The sequence below is a fragment of the Halichoerus grypus genome, chromosome 3, assembly GCF_964656455.1.
Source record: "Halichoerus grypus chromosome 3, mHalGry1.hap1.1, whole genome shotgun sequence".
NCBI classification, from domain to species: Eukaryota; Metazoa; Chordata; class Mammalia; order Carnivora; family Phocidae; genus Halichoerus; species Halichoerus grypus.
This window is the reverse complement of record NC_135714.1, coordinates 173,899,006-173,919,964: the sequence shown is the minus strand read 5'-3', so window position 1 is coordinate 173,919,964 and position 20,959 is coordinate 173,899,006. Positions and strand designations below refer to the sequence as shown.

General features: G+C 38.2%; 1 protein-coding gene across 3 annotated transcripts in view; it reads left to right on the top strand.

Annotated features, from left to right (window-relative positions):
* The window catches only part of DDHD2 (DDHD domain containing 2), a 46,721-nt gene that overhangs the window by 4,070 nt on the left and 21,692 nt on the right, over positions 1 to 20,959 (top strand). For all 3 annotated transcript variants that reach the window (XR_013446628.1, XM_036109902.2, XM_036109903.2), the window contains exons 5-16: positions 475 to 595; positions 2,668 to 2,757; positions 3,907 to 4,042; positions 8,763 to 8,971; positions 9,237 to 9,304; positions 9,703 to 9,825; positions 10,958 to 11,053; positions 12,337 to 12,465; positions 12,577 to 12,732; positions 13,000 to 13,102; positions 13,242 to 13,412; positions 14,092 to 14,254. Coding sequence is in view for 2 of the 3 variants with exons in the window: in XM_036109902.2 (XP_035965795.1) it covers positions 475 to 595; positions 2,668 to 2,757; positions 3,907 to 4,042; positions 8,763 to 8,971; positions 9,237 to 9,304; positions 9,703 to 9,825; positions 10,958 to 11,053; positions 12,337 to 12,465; positions 12,577 to 12,732; positions 13,000 to 13,102; positions 13,242 to 13,412; positions 14,092 to 14,254 (1,565 nt within the window). In the remaining variant the exon portion in view is untranslated. The remainder of the gene's footprint in view (positions 1 to 474; positions 596 to 2,667; positions 2,758 to 3,906; positions 4,043 to 8,762; positions 8,972 to 9,236; positions 9,305 to 9,702; positions 9,826 to 10,957; positions 11,054 to 12,336; positions 12,466 to 12,576; positions 12,733 to 12,999; positions 13,103 to 13,241; positions 13,413 to 14,091; positions 14,255 to 20,959) is intronic.

Genomic DNA, 20,959 nt, shown 5'->3' with positions numbered 1-20,959 from the left:
TTAATTGGTTTATTTTTCATAGGGATTCTATTTAGGGTACCCTTTGGAAATTTTTACATTGCATTCACAATTATGAAACTTGTAGCCACTGCCACTGTTTTTTACTTCCTTCACCTTATACAAAAGAATTTTCTTAGAGAAAATTACGCCACTGTAGATTAAGAATATCGCTGACATATTATGGGGGCATATTTTACATGTGTAGGATATTATTGAAAGATTTGTTAGCCTGATTTTTTTTTTTTTGGCTTTATTGAGGTATAATTGACAAAGTCGTAAGGTATTTAACATGTACAACATTGGCCTACTGTATTTTCAGGGTTCTCATTTCAAGCCATCAGAGTTGCATATCAAAACTCCACTTGAGATCTGACTATATATTCTGTTTTGAAAGACATATTGTCCCTCAGAGTGTATAAATAGAGATGTCTATAATGTAGAATATATTTATTGCTCTGATCTTTTCTATTTAAGCTTATGGTGCATTACCAGCCAGTTGCAGGGTCTGATGAATGGGGTTCAACACCCACTGAACAGGGTCGACCAAGAACAGTGAAGAGAGGGGTTGAGAACATCTCTGTTGACATTCATTGTGGTAATGTTAATTGTTTATTTTTTCTTCTGATATACTTATTTATGACTTAAATTGTGACCTTTTTCTATGGTTTTGGATTACCTCAAGGCTTAAAAATGATTTAGTCATATGGGCTTATTATGAGTTAAGATTAGCATCATTTCATCTACTTAAGAATCTTTTTTTTTTATTGATTGATTGATTGATTTTAGAGAGAGAGAGCACGCAAGCGGGAGGGACAGAGGGAGAGGGAGAGAAATCTCAAGCAGACTCTGCGCTGAGTGCGGAGCTGGAGGTGGGACTCCATCTCATGACCCTGACATCACAACCTGAGCCGCAACTTAGTCAATTGCACCATCCAGGTGCCCCACTAAGAATCTTAATAGATATAAAAATCTGTTTTAAAGTTGCTAAGTATATATATTGTGGAATAGGTAAAATTTGGCAGTACTAATCAAGAAGTCACTTGGTACAAATGAACTGATGTAGTTCTAATTTTAAGAAGTGTGATTCCACCTGTTTGATTAAAAATTAATTTCTGGTAACTCCTGTTCTTGAAGATTGTGAACTAAGGAAAGCTTCTTCAGTAGAACTTTGATGGTTATCCATTGCTATCTAGCTAGGGCCATTTATGGTTGGTTTTGTAATATATTTAACTGGATTATAAAATTCCTTTTATCTCTGAGAGGAGATGGCTTGTCTTAGACTTACTATACTTGTAAGTCTTAGACTTACTATAATTTAAAAAGATGAGTTTGGGGACACCTGGCGGGCTCAGTCAGAGGAGTATATGACTCTTGATCTCAGGGTTGTAAGTTCGAGCCCCCTGTTGGGTATAGAGATTACTTAAATAAAAACTTAAAAAAAATAAAAACTAAAAAGATGAGTTTAAAAATTTAGGGTTTATATACACACCATACATTATTGGTATAATTGATAAAAATGGAATATTAGATAAAAGTATCCTACCAATGTTATGTTGCCTGAATTTGATAACTGTGGTTATTTAAGAAAATATTCTTAGGAAATACGTATTAAAGTATTTAAAGGGTTAAGTATTTAAAGAGGTATAATGTGTGCAGTCTGATAATATATGCAACCTGCTTCCAAATGGTTCAGAAAAATAAATATGTATAAACACATACACATAGAGAATAATAAAGCAAATGTAAGGTTAAAGTTTTGAATCTATAAAAAGTATATAGGAGTGTCTGTACTATTCTTTCATGTTTTCTGTAAGGTTGCAGTTATTTCAAAGTAAAAAGTGTAAAGCCTGAAAAAATTTTTTACAGATTTATGTCAAGATAAATTAGAAACACAGTAAAATCACTGTATTTTTACTAAGTAAAATATAGGACTATTTTGTGTCCTTTAAATGATCTGCTTGGGGGCACTTGGGTGGCTCAGTCGTTAAGCATCTGCCTTCGGCTCAGGTCATGATCCCAGGGTCCTGGGAATCGAGCCCCACATCGGGCTCCCTGCTCAGCGGGAAGCCAGCTTCTCCCTCTCCCACTCCCCCTGCTTGTGTTCCCACTCTCGCTGTCTCTCTCTGTCAAATAAATAAATAAAAATCTTTAAAATAAATAAATAAATAAATGATCTGCTTGGGGAGCCTGAATGGCTCAGTCGGTTAAGGGACCGACTTTTTTTTTTTTTTTTTAAAGGTTTTATTTATTTATTTGACAGAGAGAGGGAACACAAGCAGGGAGAGTGGGAAAGGGAGAAGCAGGCTTCCCACCAAGCAGGGAGCTCGATGCGGGGCTCTATCCCAGGACCCTGGGATCATGACCCGAGCCGAAGGCAGACGTTTAACGACTTGAGCCACCCAGGTGCCCAAGGGACCGACTCTTGATTTTGGCTCAGGTCATGATCTCTGGGTTGTGGGATTGAGCCTCTGCTGAGTGTAGAGTCTGCTTGTTCCTCTCCCTCTGCCCCTCTCCCCACTTCTCAAATAAATAAATAAATTCTTAAAGAAAATGATCTTCTATTTTAATTTACCCATCTTTATAGCCTATTCTTTGTGAATATTTGACTATAAACAGAATATAAGACTAGTTATATGAAATAATTTTTCTTTTTAATTTCATTTACAGGAGAACCTTTACAAATAGATCACTTGGTTTTTGTAGTCCATGGGATTGGACCAGCTTGTGATCTCCGCTTTCGAAGCATTGTACAGTGTGGTAGGTTTGCAAAGCATGTAAGATTAAATCATTTAAGGGGAATATTAGTGCTCCTGTAAGCTGTTGTTTTTAGTCTTTTGTCTTATCTGCATAATAAGATTTGGAGAGATAAAGACAGGTGGCCAAGGTAGTAAAGCTTCTTAACTTAGACCTAAAGTACTAGTAAATTCCTTAGGCTAATAGTTTATACTCTTAACTAATAATTCTTGAATGAACAAGCCCTTAATCCTTATAAAATTGTTTTATGAATGTGATGGTCCTTTTTCTAACCATTCCAAATTTAAAGGGAACCAAAAAGATGATATCATTTATTTTATATTTTTTTAAAGATTTTATTTATTTATTTGACAGAGAGAGAGAGAGAGTGCGAGAGAGGGAACATAAGCAGGGGGAGTGGGAGAGGGAGAAATAGACTTCCCGTGGAGCAGGGAGCCTGATGTGGGGCTCGATTCCCAGGACACTGGGATCATGACCTGAGCCGAAGATAGACGCTTAACGACTGAGCCACCCAGGTGCTCCGATGATATAGTTTAAATGAATAACAGAACCAACAATCATTTTTGTAATTCATTAGTGTGGTAAAGCTCTTGATATTCTACTTAGAATATTTAGGTCATTAGTATAACTTGATTTTGAAAGGTAGTGTGCTCTAAAACTTAATTGTACATATTCAGAGTATGTACCGACTTGGGAATCTTCTCCTACTGGGTAATGCTTCTAAGCGTAAACCTTCTGGAAGGTTAAGAGACTGATGTAGTATGAATTTCAAATAGCAGTTGTTGTTTTTTTTAATCTAAAATATTGGTTACTGGTTGTTTGTAAGAACCAGAAAGTTAGGAATCTAACTGTAAGGCCAGTTGACACAGTCCTGTGATATTTTCCTTTTTTAAAAAATTGAAATCGTTCCCATGACACAGAAGTTTTGAAGTTAGCTTTTCTTTAGATAAAATGTTTTTTATAATAAAGTTCTGTGGTAAAGGAACAGCTTTTGTGCACTAATAATATTTCCTGAACACTACTTTGCTGTTTTTGACTCAAGTAAATATGTGTTCTAAGCAAATGGAGAGAGTATAATTACATGATCTATTGCATCCTTATTCTGTGAATTCATTGCTTCCCTGGTGATGCATAAGTTAATTTCTTTTCCAGTTAACGATTTTCGCAGTGTTTCCTTGAACCTGCTACAGACACATTTTAAGAAAGCCCAAGAAAATCAGCAGATTGGGAGGGTAGAATTTCTTCCAGTCAACTGGCATAGTCCTTTGCATTCTACTGGTGTGGATGTGTGAGTAATACCTTATGTCTTTGAGTTGTTAACTAAGATTGTAATGCGTTTCTTGATATGGTTGGGATGTTTGTGCTATAGCTGATTATATAAAAATTTGTTCAGTGAGAAGTTTTTTATACTTTTATGTCTTTTCTTAGAGATACATTATTAAATGCTGACCAATCCCTTGGTTTAACTAGCCTGATTAGGAGTAAAGAACTGTGTGTATCTTCTAGTATGTTTTATTAGCTCATTAGTATCTACTATTACAGCTATATTATTTCTTTAGCATTAAAACCAAACATTGCTTTCTTCCTATAGTGTATAAGCATTTCGATCTTTAGATGTCAAAGCCAGCCTACCTCAAGATGTACAAAGTATTTTGTTCCTTTTGTGATCATGTTTAGATAATATTTGTCCATGTTGGGAAAAAAAAAGGAAATCCCCAAACATTAAATTATTAGCATTTATAACTTGAGGTATAATTCTTTTTTTTTTTTTTTTTTTTTTTTAATTTTTTTTATTGTTATGTTAATCCCCATACATTACATCATTAGTTTTAGATACAGTGTTCCATGATTCATTGTTTGTGCATAACACCCAGTGCTCCATGCAGAACGTGCCCTCCTCAATACCCATCACCAGGCTAACCCATCCTCCCAACCCCCTCCCCTCTAGAACCCCCAGTTTGTTTTTCAGAGTCCATCATCTCTCATGGTTCTTCTCCCCCTCCGATTTCCCCCCCTTCATTCTTCCCCTCCTGCTACATTCTTCTTCTTCTTTTTTTCTTTCTTAACATATATTGCATTATTTGTTTCAGAGGTACAGATCTGAGATTCAACAGTCCTGCACAATTCACAGCGCTTACCAGAACACATACCCTCCCCAGTGTCCATCACCCAGTCACCCCATCCCTCCCACCCCACCCCCCACTCCAGCAACCCTCAGTTTGTTTCCTGAGATTAAGAATTCCTCATATCAGTGAGGTCATATGATACATGTCTTTCTCTGTTTGACTTATTTCGCTCAGCATAATACCATCCAGTTCCATCCACGTCGTTGCAAATGGCAAGATCTTATTCCTTTTGATGGCTGCATAATATTCCATTGCATATATATACCACATCTTCTTTATCCACTCATCTGTTGATGGACATCTTGGCTCTTTCCACAGTTTGGCTATTGTGGACATTGCTGCTATAAACATCGGGGTGCACGTAGCCTTTCGGGTCCCTACTTTTGTATCTTTGGGGTAAATACCCAGTAGTGCAATTGCTGGATCATATGGTAGCTCTATTTTCAACTTTTTGAGGAACCTCCATACTGTTTTCCAGAGTGGCTGCACCAGCTTGCATTCCCACCAACAGTGTAGGAGGGTTCCCCTTTCTCCGCATCCCCGCCAACATCTGTCATTTCCTGACTTGTTAATTTTAGCCATTCTGACTGGTGTGAGGTGGTATCTCATTGAGGTTTTGATTTGGATTTCCCTGATGCCGAGCGATATTGAACACTTTTTCATGTGTCTGTTGGCCATTTGGATGTCTTCTTTGGAGAAATGTCTGTTCATGTCTTCTGCCCATTTCTTGATTGGATTCTTTGTTCTTTTGGTGTTGAGTTTGATGAGTTCTTTATAGATTTTGGATACTAGCCCTTTATCTGATATGTCATTTGCAAATATCTTCTCCCATTCTGTCAGTTGTCTTTTGGTTTTGTTGACTGTTTCCTTTGCTTTGCAAAAGCTTTTTATCTTGATGAAGTCCCAATAGTTCATTTTTGCCCTTGCTTCCCTTGCCTTTGGCGATGTTTCTAGGAAGAAGTTGCTGCGGCTGAGGTCGAAGAGGTTGCTGCCTGTGTTCTCCTTTAGGATTTTGATGGACTCCCGTCTCACATTGAGGTCTTTCAACCATTTGGAGTCTATTTTTGTGTGTGGTGTAAGGAAATGGTCCAGTTTCATTCTTCTGCATGTGGCTGTCCAATTTTCCCAACACCATTTGTTGAAGAGACTGTCTTTTTTCCATTGGACATTCTTTCCTGCTTTGTCGAAGATTAGTTGACCATAGAGTTGAGGGTCCATTTCTGGGCTCTCTATTCTGTTCCATTGATCTATGTGTCTGTTTTTGTGCCAGTACCATACTGTCTTGATGATGACAGCTTTGTAGTAGAGCTGGAAGTCTGGAATTGTAATGCCGCCGGCTTTGCTTTTCTTTTTCAACATTCCTCTGGCTATGCGGGGTCTTTTCTGGTTCCATACAAATTTTAGGATTATTTGTTCCATTTCTTTGAAGAAAGTGGATGGTATTTTGATGGGGATTGCATTGAATGTGTAGATTGCTCTAGGTAGGATTGACATCTTCACAATATTTGTTCTTCCAATCCATGAGCATGGAACGTTTTTCCATTTCTTTGTGTCTTCCTCAATTTCTTTCATGAGTATTTTATAGTTTTCTGAGTACAGATCCTTTGCCTCTTTGGTTAGATTTATTCCTAGGTATCTTATGGTTTTGGGTGCAATTGTAAATGGGATCGACTCCTTAATTTCTCTTTCTTCTGACTTGTTGTTGGTGTATAGGAATGCCACTGACTTCTGTGCATTGATTTTATATCCTGCCACTTGACTGAATTCCTGTATGAGTTCTAGCAGTTTTGGGGTGGAGTCTTTGGGATTTTCCACATAAAGTATCATATCATCTGCAAAGAGTGAGAGTTTGACTTCTTCTTTGCCAATTTGGATGCCTTTGATTTCTTTTTGTTGTCTGATTGCTGTGGCTAGGACTTCCAATACTATGTTGAATAGCAGTGGTGATAGTGGACATCCCTGCCGCGTTCCTGACCTTAGGGGGAAAGCACTTGAGGTATAATTCTTATAACTTTTAAGTGATGGCTTTCTTAAGTCACAAACCCAGTTTTGTTTGTAGGTTTTATGGTAATGTCAGAGAAGGTTGCCTTATGTTAAGGATATTTTGGAGAGCTATAGACTCTCCAGAAAGAAGTGTGTTCATAATATAGTTCTAGGGTAGAATGGCAAATGCTTTTCTGGAAGATAAAGGAAATAGTAGTATTTCCATGTTGGTCTTGAAAATGACTTTTCTGATTCTGTGTCTCTCAGTTCTTAATACTGTATGATTTGAGCATATTCCATGTGCCAAATGTTGTATTGTGTTGCTGGTTATGGAGTTCACATTCTTCATGTTTGAGCTAATGCTAAGAGGTTCCTAAGGGCAAATTGCCCTCTAAACTACAGAAGCTCTTAAATCTTTGAGGACTCTTTCTGGGTATTTTGAGAGAGCTTTAACTGGAAGTTGATTTGGATAATGTCAGCATGGTTTTCCTTTTTGAGATATAAGTTCTGTTTGCCTTTGGCATCTGGCAGTCTCACTTTCTTTCAGCTTTCAGAAATTCTGCATTGAGAAAGGGAGCTGATCCATTTATCAGCTGACTTGTGATCAAAAAACCTTAATGCTGAGAATTCTAGAAAAATCATCTTGTATTTTCTGTCTTTAAAAATCCTTTATTATATAGGGCGCCTAGGTGGCTCAGTTGGTTAAGCGACTGCCTTCAGCTCAGGTCATGATCCCAGGGTCCTGGGATCGAGCCCCGCATCGGACTCCCGGCTCGGCCAGAAGCCTGCTTCTCCCTCTCCCACTCCCCCTGCTTGTGTTCCCTCTCATGCTGTCTCTCTCTCGTCAATTAAATAAATAAATAAAATCTTAAAAAAAAAAAATCCTTTATTATAGAGAATTTTGTAAAAAAAAAATAGCTTATATAATGAATCTTCATGTACAGATTATGATTACCCAGGGCAAACAAGCCTCAACACATGGCCAGTTCTGCTCTATCCATTATTTTTCAACCTCTGTCTACTGCCCGTCCTGCCACCATATTATTTTTGAACCAGATCTTAAGATACTATATCATTTCATCTATAAATGTTTGTTTGTATATCGGAAAGAACTTTTTAAAATATATTAACCATAACACCATTATCACACCTAAAAAAATTCTTTTTTTTTTTTTTTAAAGATTATTTATTTGAGAGAGAGAGCTTGCACGAGCAGGGGGAGGGACAGAAGGAGAAGGGACAAGCAGACTGCCTGCTGAGCACCGAGGCACCCCTAAAGAAATTCTTAATATCAGCAAATACACAGTGTTCAAATTTCCAATTGTCTAGTAAATGTTGTAGTTTATATATATATACACACACACACGTATACACACACACATTTTATTTATTTATTTAGGTTAAAGATTTTATGTATTTATTTGACAGAGAGAGAGAGATTGAGCACAAGCAGGGGGAGAAGGAGGTAGAGGAAGAAGGAGACTCCCCACTGAGCAGGGAGCCCAACACAGGGCTCGATCCCAGGACCCTGGGATCATGACCTAGCTTAAGGCAGACGCTTAACTGACTGAGCCATCCAGGAGCCCCTTGTTGATATGCCTTTTAAGTCTCTCAATCTCTTGATTACCTTTCCATCTCTTATTTCCTTGCAATTTATGTATTGAAGAAACTGGTGTTTGTCTTGTAGAGATTCTCACTGACGTGCTGATCACATCGTTTTGACTTAATTAAACATGTCTGAGTCCTTTGTACTTCTTATTAATAGATACTTGTCTCTTGTGTCTTTAAATATCTAAGTCTAAGCTTGAAGGCTAATAAGCTGGGTAATAACTTAGAGGAAGTTATGGAATGTATTAGGTTTTCTGCTTAAAATACCTTTTTTTTTTTTTTTTTTATCAGAGATCTGCAGCGAATAACTCTGCCCAGCATTAACCGCCTAAGGCACTTTACCAATGACACAATTCTGGATGTCTTCTTCTACAATAGCCCCACCTACTGTCAGACTATAGTGGACACAGTTGCTTCTGAAATGAACCGAATATATACACTTTTTCTTCAGAGGAACCCTGATTTCAAAGGGGGTGTATCCATTGCCGGTCATAGTTTAGGTAACAAATTAATTCCCTGTGACCAGAGAGCACTATCACATATTAAGGACACCTGTTTTTGAAGTACTATGTCTTTTATCCATATCAGATTTAGAGGTCTAGAACTGGTGATGAAGAATTTGGAAGGGTTTGGAAGGGCGGTGGTGGATTGGAAAGAAAGACTTCCTGCTTCATAGATTTTGCTACATGGGTATTTGGCTTAATACTTTTTGTATGAAAGCTATGTAGTGCCAATACTTAGAAATTGTCCTTTCTTCTATTTTAGGTTCGCTTATATTGTTTGATATACTAACAAATCAGAAAGAATCTTTGGGGGATATGGACAGTGAAAAGGTAATTTAGATATACAGATAACTTCTCTTGTACTATTAGGACAGATTTTTAGATTTTAGACTTATTTTTTTGTGAGTTCTTCCTGGACAGGGGCTTTATTTTAGATTGTTTTATGTCTTAAACACTCTTTCCATAATAAGAACTCAATAAATGTTTTGTTAATGAAGATGAAGAAACACTTTGATAATCATTTATTTAAAAACATTGTTTCAACTAAAGTTGCAACACTTAGAGATTAACTACTTAATTTAAATTTTGTACAAATTACAGTTTATTTAAAGCTGAGTGTATCTTTATATAGAACTCTTATATAGTACATTATTTTTATTGCTAGTAATACTAATACAGGACAATCTAAATGAATTTAGAGAATATGAGCTTTACAACTTAATTTTTAGGATGCACCAAATATTGTCATGGATGAAGGAGACACACTGACACTAGAGGAAGGTTTGAAGAAACTTCAACTCTCTGAATTCTTTAATATCTTTGAGAAGGAGAAAGTAGATAAGGAAGCTCTGGTAAAAATAATCTTTTAAAACTTTATGCTATACTATTAGTATTTTTATGCTTATCTTCATCTTACAGCTGATTAAGAGCCTGCCCTTTAGAAGCACTTTTGTCATAAAAACTCTGTTATCAGTAGTAATGACCTTTAGCATTATCTGTGTGTTTTTATCTTATAAAGTGATCTTTGCTTTGTTGGAGAGCAGAGTTCAGAGAAACCATATTGACAAACATATAGTGATAGAGCAAAGACTAAAAAACAACATAGCTCAGAAAAGAGAGTAAGAATAAATGGACCACTAATTATTCCAGCTTATTTTCTGTTACAGGAGCTCTGCTGTTGATATTTGCTTATTTATTTGTTTTTGGTTTTTCTGCCACCTTTTTTGTGCTTTTTTTTCAGGCTTGCAATACATTCATTCATTTAATAGGTATTTAGTGAATGCTTTATATGATCAGGCATATTCTACCAAGTACTAGAGATAGAGTGGTCAGTAAGATATGTAAACCATAAACATGTTATATAAACATAAACATCATTATGTTTATGGCTTAGTGGGGAAGACACATATTAATAATCAAATATAATTCATTAAAATTGTGGTAAGTTCTAAGTTGGAAAAGTACACAATAATATTAAGAATGTATAGTAAGACTAATGTAGTCTGGGAGGGTGAAGGAAGCCTTAACCTAATCAGGTTAGTAGCACTTAAGCTGAGATCTTGATTGTTAGTTTGTTTCATGCTCAGTGTTTGCTGTATGTTCTTACTGCTTATGTCCATGAGTAGGGATATAATCTTTCTCAGGAATGTGACATCTAAGTCAGCATGGAAATCAAGGAGTGTTCTTGTGTCATGCAGGTAGATACCCACTTCTGTAGGGTATATATTATATATATATATATAATACAATGTCATCTGTATTACTGTAGCATTAATACTATAGTATTGGTACTTTTTATTCTTCTTTAGGCTTTTATGAATAAAGTACTCTTCTCAAAATTATTAATGATGTTGTACCACTAGGGAGCCCTATTAATGTAAAGCAAAGAACAATAGTGCTTAGGTCTTATTCCTCTCAGAGAACAGGACATTTAATTCATTTTATTTTGCCTAGAAATAAGGATATTTGATTTTCTGTGCCTAGGCTTTATGTACTGACAAAGATCTTCAGGAAATGGGAATTCCCTTAGGACCAAGAAAGAAGATATTAAACTACTTTAGGACCAGAAAAAATTCAATGGTATGTGCTTAATATGGCTTGTAGGATTAAATGGTTTTTGACATCCTTGTATCCTTGTGCTTTGTGAGGTGTTTAGGCAGCTAAGCAATTTTGTTAACTGATCTTTGGCTCTCCTTTTAGAAATTAAACACATTTTCTTTTTTTCCTTTTTTTTTTTTTTAAAGATTTTATTTATTTATTTGACAGAGAGCAAGTGAGAGCAGGAGCACAAGCAGGGGGAGTGGGGGAGGGAGAAGCAGGCTTCCCGTGGAGCAGGGAGCCTGATGAGGGGCTCGATCCCAGGACCCTGGGATCATGACCTGAGCCAAAGGCAGATGCTTAACGACTGGGCCACCCAGGCGCCCCAAACACATTTTCTTAATTGATATCCTTAAAAAATGTTATTAGCTTCAGAAGTCTTGTCTCCCCTGGAGTCTTCCCACCATTCCATTTTTTTTCCTTTTTTTTTGAGGGGGGGTTTCATAACTGCTTTATTGAAATACAATTCATATCACATACCATAAAATTCACCCTTTTAAAGTATACAATTCAATCGTTTTTAGTGTATTCACAGAGTTGTGTCACGATTACCACTATCTAATTTGAGAACATTTACATCATCCTAAAAAGAAACCCCGTACCCCTTAGCAGTTACTCCCCATTCCTCCCTCCTGTGAACCACTGGTCTGTTTTCTGTCGTTATGGATTTTGTTGTTCTAGACATTTCCTCTAAATGGAATTATACAGTATGTGGCTTTTTGTGACTGGTTTCTTTTACTTTAGAATAATGAACTTGAGGTTTATCCATGTTGTAATAGTACTTTTACGTTCAGTTTTTTCGGCCACTAAATTCCTTTCCATATCTTAGTAGTTATTTTTCAATTTTGTAGCAGATTGCTTAGTTCTTATTTAAGGTCCAGTTCTTGGCCCGGTATCTGTATCATTTTCTATACCCACAGAGACATTCTACTCCTTAAAAGGGCATTGTGCTTCATTGAACCCCTTAGCAGCCCTCGGCATTCCTCTTCATCATGCTCTGCTGTTGTTGTTCTCATAATGGTCGCCTAAACTTTCAACTGCCACCCAAATAGCTCTGTACAGCTTTCATTGATTTAGAGAATGTAGGGATGTCAGTTCATCACTTAAGACAACTTTTGTTTTCATCAGCTTTATCTTGTTTTCTGAGACTCTTCCTAGAATTATTCAAAACTTTCCTAAGTATTCTTTCAAATCAGTGAAAAACTGTATAATTCTTTGGATATTTTTACAACATAACAGCTCCACAGAATTATTTTATTCTTTAGGGTATTAATAGACCAGCCCTGCAGCCAGCTTCAGGGGTGACTATATCTGACATCCCCAAAGAATCAGGCTTCTGCAGTAAAACCGACGCCACTGGAAATGGTGACTATCTGGATGTTGGTATTGGGCAGGTAACAATACTAATTAATTCTCTTGAGTCATTTTATTGCCTGCCATTGGTATGGTAGGAACAGATGTCACTTTTGTTATCAGTGAGAGGTACTTTTATATCCTCTTTCCAGGTGTCTGTAAAGTACCCCCGGCTCATCTACAAACCAGAAATATTCTTTGCCTTTGGATCTCCCATTGGAATGTTCCTTACTGTCCGAGGACTAAAAAGAATCGATCCCAACTATAAATTTCCAACATGCAAAGGTTTCTTCAATATCTATCACCCTGTAAGCATTGGACAGCTCTTGTGTTTTTACCTGAATATTAGAGCTTATTGATGAAGAGCATATAATTTTCTGTTGTGTTGATTTGCTTTTTTCTATACTATTTTGTGGTAATGAGACAATTTTTAGTAGTGTGAATCTGAAAGTGATGGAGCAAAACAACTGTTTTTTTGTTTTTTTATGAGCTTATAATTATTTTTGCCTGATACACAGTTTTAAGACTGTCTTTCTTCAGCAGAGGTATCTGTAGCTATTATTTTTCCCGTGTAGTTTGATCCTGTGGCCTATAGGATTGAACCAATGGTGGTCCCAGGAGTGGAATTTGAGCCAATGCTGATCCCACATCATAAAGGCAGGAAGCGAATGCACTTAGGTAAATCTGAATACAGAACTTGTAATTCTAGACTGTCTGGTCATTGCAAACTGACTGGACCTCATTCACTTTGTTTAACTGTGTTGGACCCTAAACTCTTTGTAAACCATGTAATGTTCTTTATTCAAATATGTTTCAGAATTGAGAGAGGGCTTGACCAGGATGAGTATGGACCTTAAGAACAACTTGCTAGGTTCGCTTCGGATGGCCTGGAAGTCTTTCACCAGAGCTCCATACCCTGCCTTACAGGCTTCAGAAACTACAGAAGAAACTGAAGCAGAATCTGAATCAAGTTCAGAGAAGCTGAGTGGTCAGTGATACTGTGCACTTTGATATCCTACATTAGGTCAGATAAGAGTAACTCCATGGTGTGTATTTCTTATTCATGGTATAGGACCAATACAATGAGCCCTAATGGGCCTCCAGCTCTGCTAGTCTTTTCTATTATCTAATAGTCACAAATTATGCAAAAACATTATTTGTGAGGAAAAATGTCAAGAGAAGCTGAATACCTGATAAAGAGGCTTTAAAAGACAACCCTCACTTGGGAGCTCTTGGGGTTGTGTTAGGAGCCTCCTCTATGAAGTACCTTGCTTTACTAGGGCAATGTCTGTGTGTTCATTGGTCCGTTTTATTTGCCTGGCTGGGCACTAGCTAGTATACGCTCCTCTTAATTTCACAGTTAATGTTGCATTCTTTTTGCTTTAATTTTCAACTGCCTAATGATTTCTATCCCTACTTATATTTAGTTTATAAACCAGAGGCAAATGAATTAGCTATCAGAGGTAGAAGAAAGAAAAAATGGGATTGAACAAAATCAGTGTGACTTGAGGAGAAGCTTTAAGGGGCTTGAGAGGAAGAAGGTACAGAAAGTTTTCTGAGCAGAGAGTACCTCATCCTACTGTAAACTTGTTAGTCTGAGGGGAAGTAAGGACAATCTTGGAGGGCTGGAAGCTTTTAGATTGTTGTTATGGTTCTTCTATGTCCAGATGTTAACACAGAAGAGACCCCTGTGGCAGTTAAAGAAGAAGTCCCACCCATCAATGTGGGAATGCTGAATGGAGGCCAGCGCATTGACTATGTGCTACAAGAGAAGCCCATTGAAAGTTTTAACGAATATTTATTTGCTTTACAAAGCCATCTATGCTACTGGTAAGTGGTTTGTTTTTGTTTCTTGGTGGGTTTTTTTTTTTTTTTTGGTCTGATTGTTGCACAGCTATTTGATAGATATAGAAGAGGGAGGACAGGCTAGTGTACATTTGGGATTAGAGTGATTTCTCATTTAGACAGTTACAAAATAACAAAATTATGTCATTTAAAGAAATCTGGTTTAAACACGTTGTTTTACTTTGCAGTTGGGTAGAGCATGGGCTAATGATGCCAGCAACCATGAGTTCAGCTAGCTTAGTTTTATTTTATTTTATTTTTTAAGATTTATTCATTTGAGAGGGAGAGAGCGCACAAGCAGGGAGAGAGGGAGAGGGAGAAGCAGACTCCCCGCTGAGTAGAGACCCCCCCCATCCCCGACTTATGGCTCGATCCCAGGACTCTGAGATCATGACCTGAGCCGAAGGCAGACGCTGAACCATCTGAGCCACCCAGGCGCCCCTGGCTAGCTTAGTTTTAAAAGTGGTGTCCTTTGGTCATTGGTGGGGGACAGGATGGGTACATATTAATGTTACTGTTGCTGAAAGTATTTTTTTTTTTTTTTAAAGATTTTATTTATTTATTTGACAGAGATAGAGAGCGCACAAGTAGGCAGAGAGGCAGGCAGAGGGAGAGGGAGAAGCAGGCTTCCTGCGGAGCAGGGAGCCCGATGCGGGGCTCGATCCCAGGACCCCGGGATCATGACCTGAGCCGAAGGCAGCCGCTTAACCAACTGAGCCACCCAGGCGCCCCTTGCTGAAAGTATTTTAAACTTATCTGAAAGTATTGACAGTAGCTAGATCAGAATTTATTATTTTCATTTTGTTTTAATGTTTACATTTTTAATGTTTAAATGTTTTTTCCAGATTTATTGAGATATAATTGGCACATTGTATAAGATGTTCAACAAGATTTGATACATGTATATATTATGAAACGATTAACACCTCCATGACCTCACATAATTACCTTGTGTGTGTGTGTGTTTGATGAGAACATTTAAGAATTACTCTCTTAGCAACTTCCAAGTATATGATACAGTATTATTAACTATAGTACCATGTTGTACATTAGATCCCCACAACTTATTCCACAGAATTAATCATTATTAAATATAATTATCTGATGGATTGTAGAATGGATTAATAATGCTTATTGAAATTCATACATTATAACAGAAAAGAACTTAATCACCAAAGAAATTTAAGCTAAAGGAAAATATAGCTAGGAAAATAAGATGGGTAGGGGATAAGGATTCAAAAATGCATGCTTTTAGGTCTTTTTTTTTTTTTTAAGATTTTATTTATTTATTTGTTAGCACAAGCAGGGGGAACAGCAGGCAGAGGGAGAAGCAGACTCCTCGCTGAGCAAGGAGCCCGATGCGGGAATCAATCCCAGGATCCTGGGATCATGACCTGAGCCAAAGGCAGACACTTAACCGAGTGAGCCACCCAGGCACCCCTTAAATTATGATTATTTTTTTTTTTAGTTTTTATTATATTTTGTTTGTTTAAAGTTTTTTTATTTATTCATTTGAGAGAGAGAGCAGGAGAGCACGAGCGGGGGGGAGGGGCGGAGAGAGAGAGGGAGAAGCAGACTCCCTGCTAAGCAGGGAGCCCTACACAGGGCTGGATCCCAGGACAATCCCAGGATTGGGGCTCAATCCCAGGACCCTGGGATCATGACCTGAGCTGAAGGCAGACGCTTAACCGACTGAACCATCCAGGTGCCCCATTTTTTTAAAGTTTTTATTTAAATTCCAGTTAACATACAGTGTAATATTAGTTTCAGATGTACAATATAGTGATTCAGCACTTCCACACACCTGGTGCTTATCACAAGTACACTCCTTAATCCCCATCACCTATTTAACTCTTCCCCTCATCTACCACTCCTCTGGTAACCATCAGTTTGTTCTCTATAGTTAAGAGTCTGTTTCTTGGTTTGCTTCTCTTTTTTTTTTCTTTGCTCATTTGTTTTATTTCTTAAATTCCACATATGAGTGAAATCATACGGTATTTGTCTTTGTCTGACTTACTTCACTTGGCATAATAATACTCTCTAGCTCCATCCATGTCATTGCAAATGGCAAGACTTCATTCTTTTTTATGGCTGAGTAGTATTATATTATGTATGTATACCACCTCTTCTCTATCCATTCATTTATTGATGGACACTTGGGCTGTTTCCATAATTTGTCTATTGTTGATAATGCTGCTATAAACTTTGGGGTCCAGAGGTCCAGGGTGGCGCAGTCAGTTGAGCACCCAGTTCTTGGTTTTGGTTCCAGTTGTGATCTCGGGGTGGTGGGATTGAGCCCCACGTTGGGTTCTGTGCACAGTGCAGAGTCTTCTTGAGACTCTCCCTCCCTCTCCCCCTCCTCCCGCTACTTCCTCGCTCTCTCAAATAAATAAATCTTAAAAAAAAATCAGGGTACATGTATCCCTTTGAATTAATGGTTTTTTTTTTTTTTTAGAGAACGTGCATGGGGGTGAGGAGAATGGTGAGGGGGAGGCGTAGAAGAGAAGCAGAGGGAGAGAGAGAATCTTAAGCAGGCTCCACACCTAGCTTGGGCCGGCACAGGGCTCGATCTCACAACTATGAGATCATGACCTGAGCAGAAACCAAGAGTCAGGTGCTTAACTGAGCCACCCAGGTGCCCCTGAATTAGTGTTTTTGTATTCTTTGGGTAAATAACTAGTAGTGCAATCGCTAGATCGTAGGGTAGTTTTTTTTTTTTTTTAGTGATTATACTGATTTTATTACTTTTACTAAGCCATTTTCTTTTCTTCACACTCAATGCAAAGAAATAAAACAATATAAAGAAAAATACATCCTCATTCACAATAAAAAGGGTCTGCTTCATTCTGCAGGACTGGGCGTTTTATATAATAGGGAGCACTTAATGGCTCCAGTGGATCAAAGTACCATTTTGATTCTGTCCCACTGAATAGAATCTCATGCATATTTGGTGACTGGACTAACTTCATGGGAGCTGTGATGTATTGAACCATTTCTGTGGTATCCCCAGATCTCACTAAATAAGAAAAGACCCCACACAAGAAAAAATAACAATCTGTCCATAAATTATATCTATAGACTCTTTGGTATAAAGTGGGAAAAGAGGCCCTTTCTGGAGTATGTGGATACAAGTATTTTTGTGGTCTCAAGATCGCTGGATTGATATTGTGTCTACTGTAATGAAAATAAGGTGTACATCAACACCACTGCCAGATTAAGGAACTTCCACAACTTGTCTTAGTTCTTCAAATAACGGAGCAAGTTCCTTTTCTAGTCTGACAGTGAGTCCTGTACTGGCATTACTGCTGGCTATGAAACTCACCACCAAAGGTAAATGATTGGATTGAATGACGTGGTAGGTATTATAGTAACAGATGATACTCTTATTTTTTGAAAGTCCAAGTTTGCTCCATTGGTTTGTTGCAAGGGCAAAAGTAGATAAGAAACCAAGTCGGAAAGCATGCTCTGGAGCACTGTCATTGCTGCTTTAATAACAGGTGTTCTGTGTGACCCAACAATAGCATGGAGCCCTCAACACTGGGCAATTTTTTTTTTCATTGTGGTTTTTATTTTCTTTTTATTAACATATAACATACTATTTGTTTCAGAGGTACAGGTCTGTGGACAGTGGGTAATTTTTTATACAGGAATTGCTTTAGGTCATCTGCCATGATGAACATGATGAACCCCTTCGTCCCGCAGGATCAGTCTCCATTCCTGGCTTTTTGGGCTGCTGTGTTCTCTTAGCCCTAAACTCAGGGACAGCTTCAAAGATGGTCTTCATCTTAGGGTAGTTCTAGTTTTAGCTTTTTGAGGAATTCCATACTGTTTTCCAGAGTGGCTGCACCAGTTTGCATACCTACCAACAGTCCAGGAGGGTTCCCCTTTCTCCACATCCTTGTGAAAAAGGCATTCTTTAGGGGCACCTGGGTGGCTCAGTTGATTAAGCGCCTGCCTTCGGCTCAGGTCATGATCCCAGGGTCCTGGGATCAAGTGCTGCATCTGGCTCCCCACTCAGCGAGGAGTCTGCTTCTCCCTCTGCGTGCTGCTCCCCCTGCTTGTGCTCTGTCGCTCTCTCTCTAACAAATAAATAAAATCTTAAAAACACTAGAAGGCATTCTTTAGAGATTTCTGAGTGTGCAGTACATTCATATGGTTCACCATTCAAAGAAAGACAAATAATGAAAGCCTATCTTCCATTTTGTTCCCTGCTAACTACCCTCTCCATATGCAAGTAATATGCATTTCTTGAAATTTTTTCTAGAGGTCTGTTTTATGCATACATAACACAGGTGTGAGTGTGTGAATATATTATTTCTCTCTTTTAACAAGTATGGATAGTATCATATTATAGGCATTGTTCTGTAACTTGCTTTTTCTACTAGCAAGTCTTGGAGTTTTTTGCTTGCCGTATATAAAGAGTTCATTCTTTTATAGCTTTAGTATTCTACTGTATCAATGTACCATAATTTCTTTAACTAGTCCTGTACTAATGGGTTACTTTAGATTTCTGTCCTCTTGCTCTTTATACACCTTGTTTATATTTTACCTATTCATGAGTGTATCTGTAAATACTTGGAATTGCTGGCATAAAGGATACATGGATTTGTAATATTTGATAATTATTGCCAAATAGAGGTTGTATCTTTTTGTACTCCCACCAGGAATATATGGGAGTGTCTGTTTCCCCACAGCTTTTCCAGCATAGTTTTTAAAAAATTTTTTTATTTTTTTATTTTTAAAATTTTTATTTTTTAAAATTCAAGTTTAATTAACATACAGTGTCATATTAGTTTCAGGTGTTCCATATAATGATTCTCCACGTTCCATATATTTTTGTGGAAATATTTTTTTTCATTTTTAGATTACTTTTTTTATTAACATATAATGTATTATTTGTTTCAGGGGTACAGGTCTGTGATTCATCAGTCCCAAACAATACACAGCGCTCACCACAACTGATACACCCTCCCCAACGTCCATCACCCAGCCACCCCATCCCTCCCACCCCCATCCACTCCAGCAACCCTCAGTTTGTTTCCTGAGATTAAGAGTCTCTTGTGGTTTGTCTCCCTCTCTGGTTTCATCTTGTTTCATTTTTTCCTCTCATCCCCTATGATCCTCTGCCTTGTTTCTTAAATTCCTCATATCAGTGAGATCATGTGATAATTGTCTTTCTTATTTCGCTTAGCATAATACCCTCTAGTTCCATCCACATTGTTGTAAATGGCAAGATTTCATTTTTTTGATGGCTGCATAATATTGCATTGTGTATATATATATATATATATATACACACATATATATACATCACATTTTTTTTATCCATTCATCTGTCAATGGACATCTGGGCTTTTTCCATAGTTTGGCTATTGTGGACATTGCTGCTATAAACATTGGGGTGCTGCACGTACCCCTTCAGATCATTACATTTCTATCTTTTTTTTCTTAAAGACTTTATTAATTTATTTGACAGAGAGATAGAGAGCACAAGTAGGCAGAGTGGCAGGCAGAGGGAGACGGAGAAGCAGGTTCCGAGCCGAGCAGGGAGCTGGACGTGGGGCTCGATCCCAGGACCCCAGGATCATGACCCGAGCCTAAGGCAGCCGCTTAACCAACTGAGCCACCCAGGCACCCCACTACATTTGTATCTTTAGGGTAAATACCCAGTAGTGTAATTGCTGGGTCATAGGGTAGCTCTATTTTCAACTTTTTGATGAACCTCCATACTATTTTCCAGAATGGCTGCACCAGCTTGCATTCCCACCAACAGTGTAGGAGGATTCCCCTTTCTCTGCATCCTCGCCAACATCTGTCGTTTCCTGACTTGTTAATTTTAGGCATTATGACTGGTGTGAGGTCATATCTCATTGTGGTTTTGATTTGTATTTCCCTGATGGCTAGTGATGTTGAGCACTTTTTCATGTGTCTGTTGGTCATTTGGATGTCTTCTTTGCAGAAATGTCTGTTCATGTCTTCTGCCCATTTCTTGATTGGATTATTTGTTCCTTGGGTGTTGAGTTTGATAAAATCTTTAAAAAAATTTTTTTTATTATTATTATTTTTTGAAGATTTTATTTATTTATTTGACAGAGAGAGAGACAGCTAGAGAGGGAACACAAGCAGGGGGAGCGGGAGAGGGAGAAGCAGGCTCCTGGCTGAGCAGGGAGCCCAGTGCGGGGCTTGATCCCAGGACCCTGGGATCATGACCTGAGCTGAAGGCAAGCGCTTAATGACTGAGCCACCCAGGCGCCCCCCCTTTTTTTCTTAAAGAGTGATGTATTTGAGAAAGAGAGCAGGGGAGGGGCAGATGGAGAGGAAGAGAATCTCAAGCAGACCCGCTGACCCTGACATGGGGCTCGGTCTCATGACCCTGAGATCACGACCTGAGCCAAAACCAAGAGTAAGACACTTAGCCGACTGAGCCACCTGGGCACCCCCCCTTTTTTTAAGATTTTATTCATTCATTCATTTATTTATTTAGAGTGTGTGCAAGCCGGGGGGAGGGGTGGAGGAGCAGAGGGAGAAGACAGAGAGAATCTCAAGCAGACTCTGCTGAGCACAGAGCCCGATGCAGGGCTCAATCTCATGACCCTGAGATCATGACCTGAGCCAAAACCAAGAGTGGGACACTTAACCAATTGAGCCACCCAGGCGCCCCACCATCTATACACCTTCTTTGGTGAACTG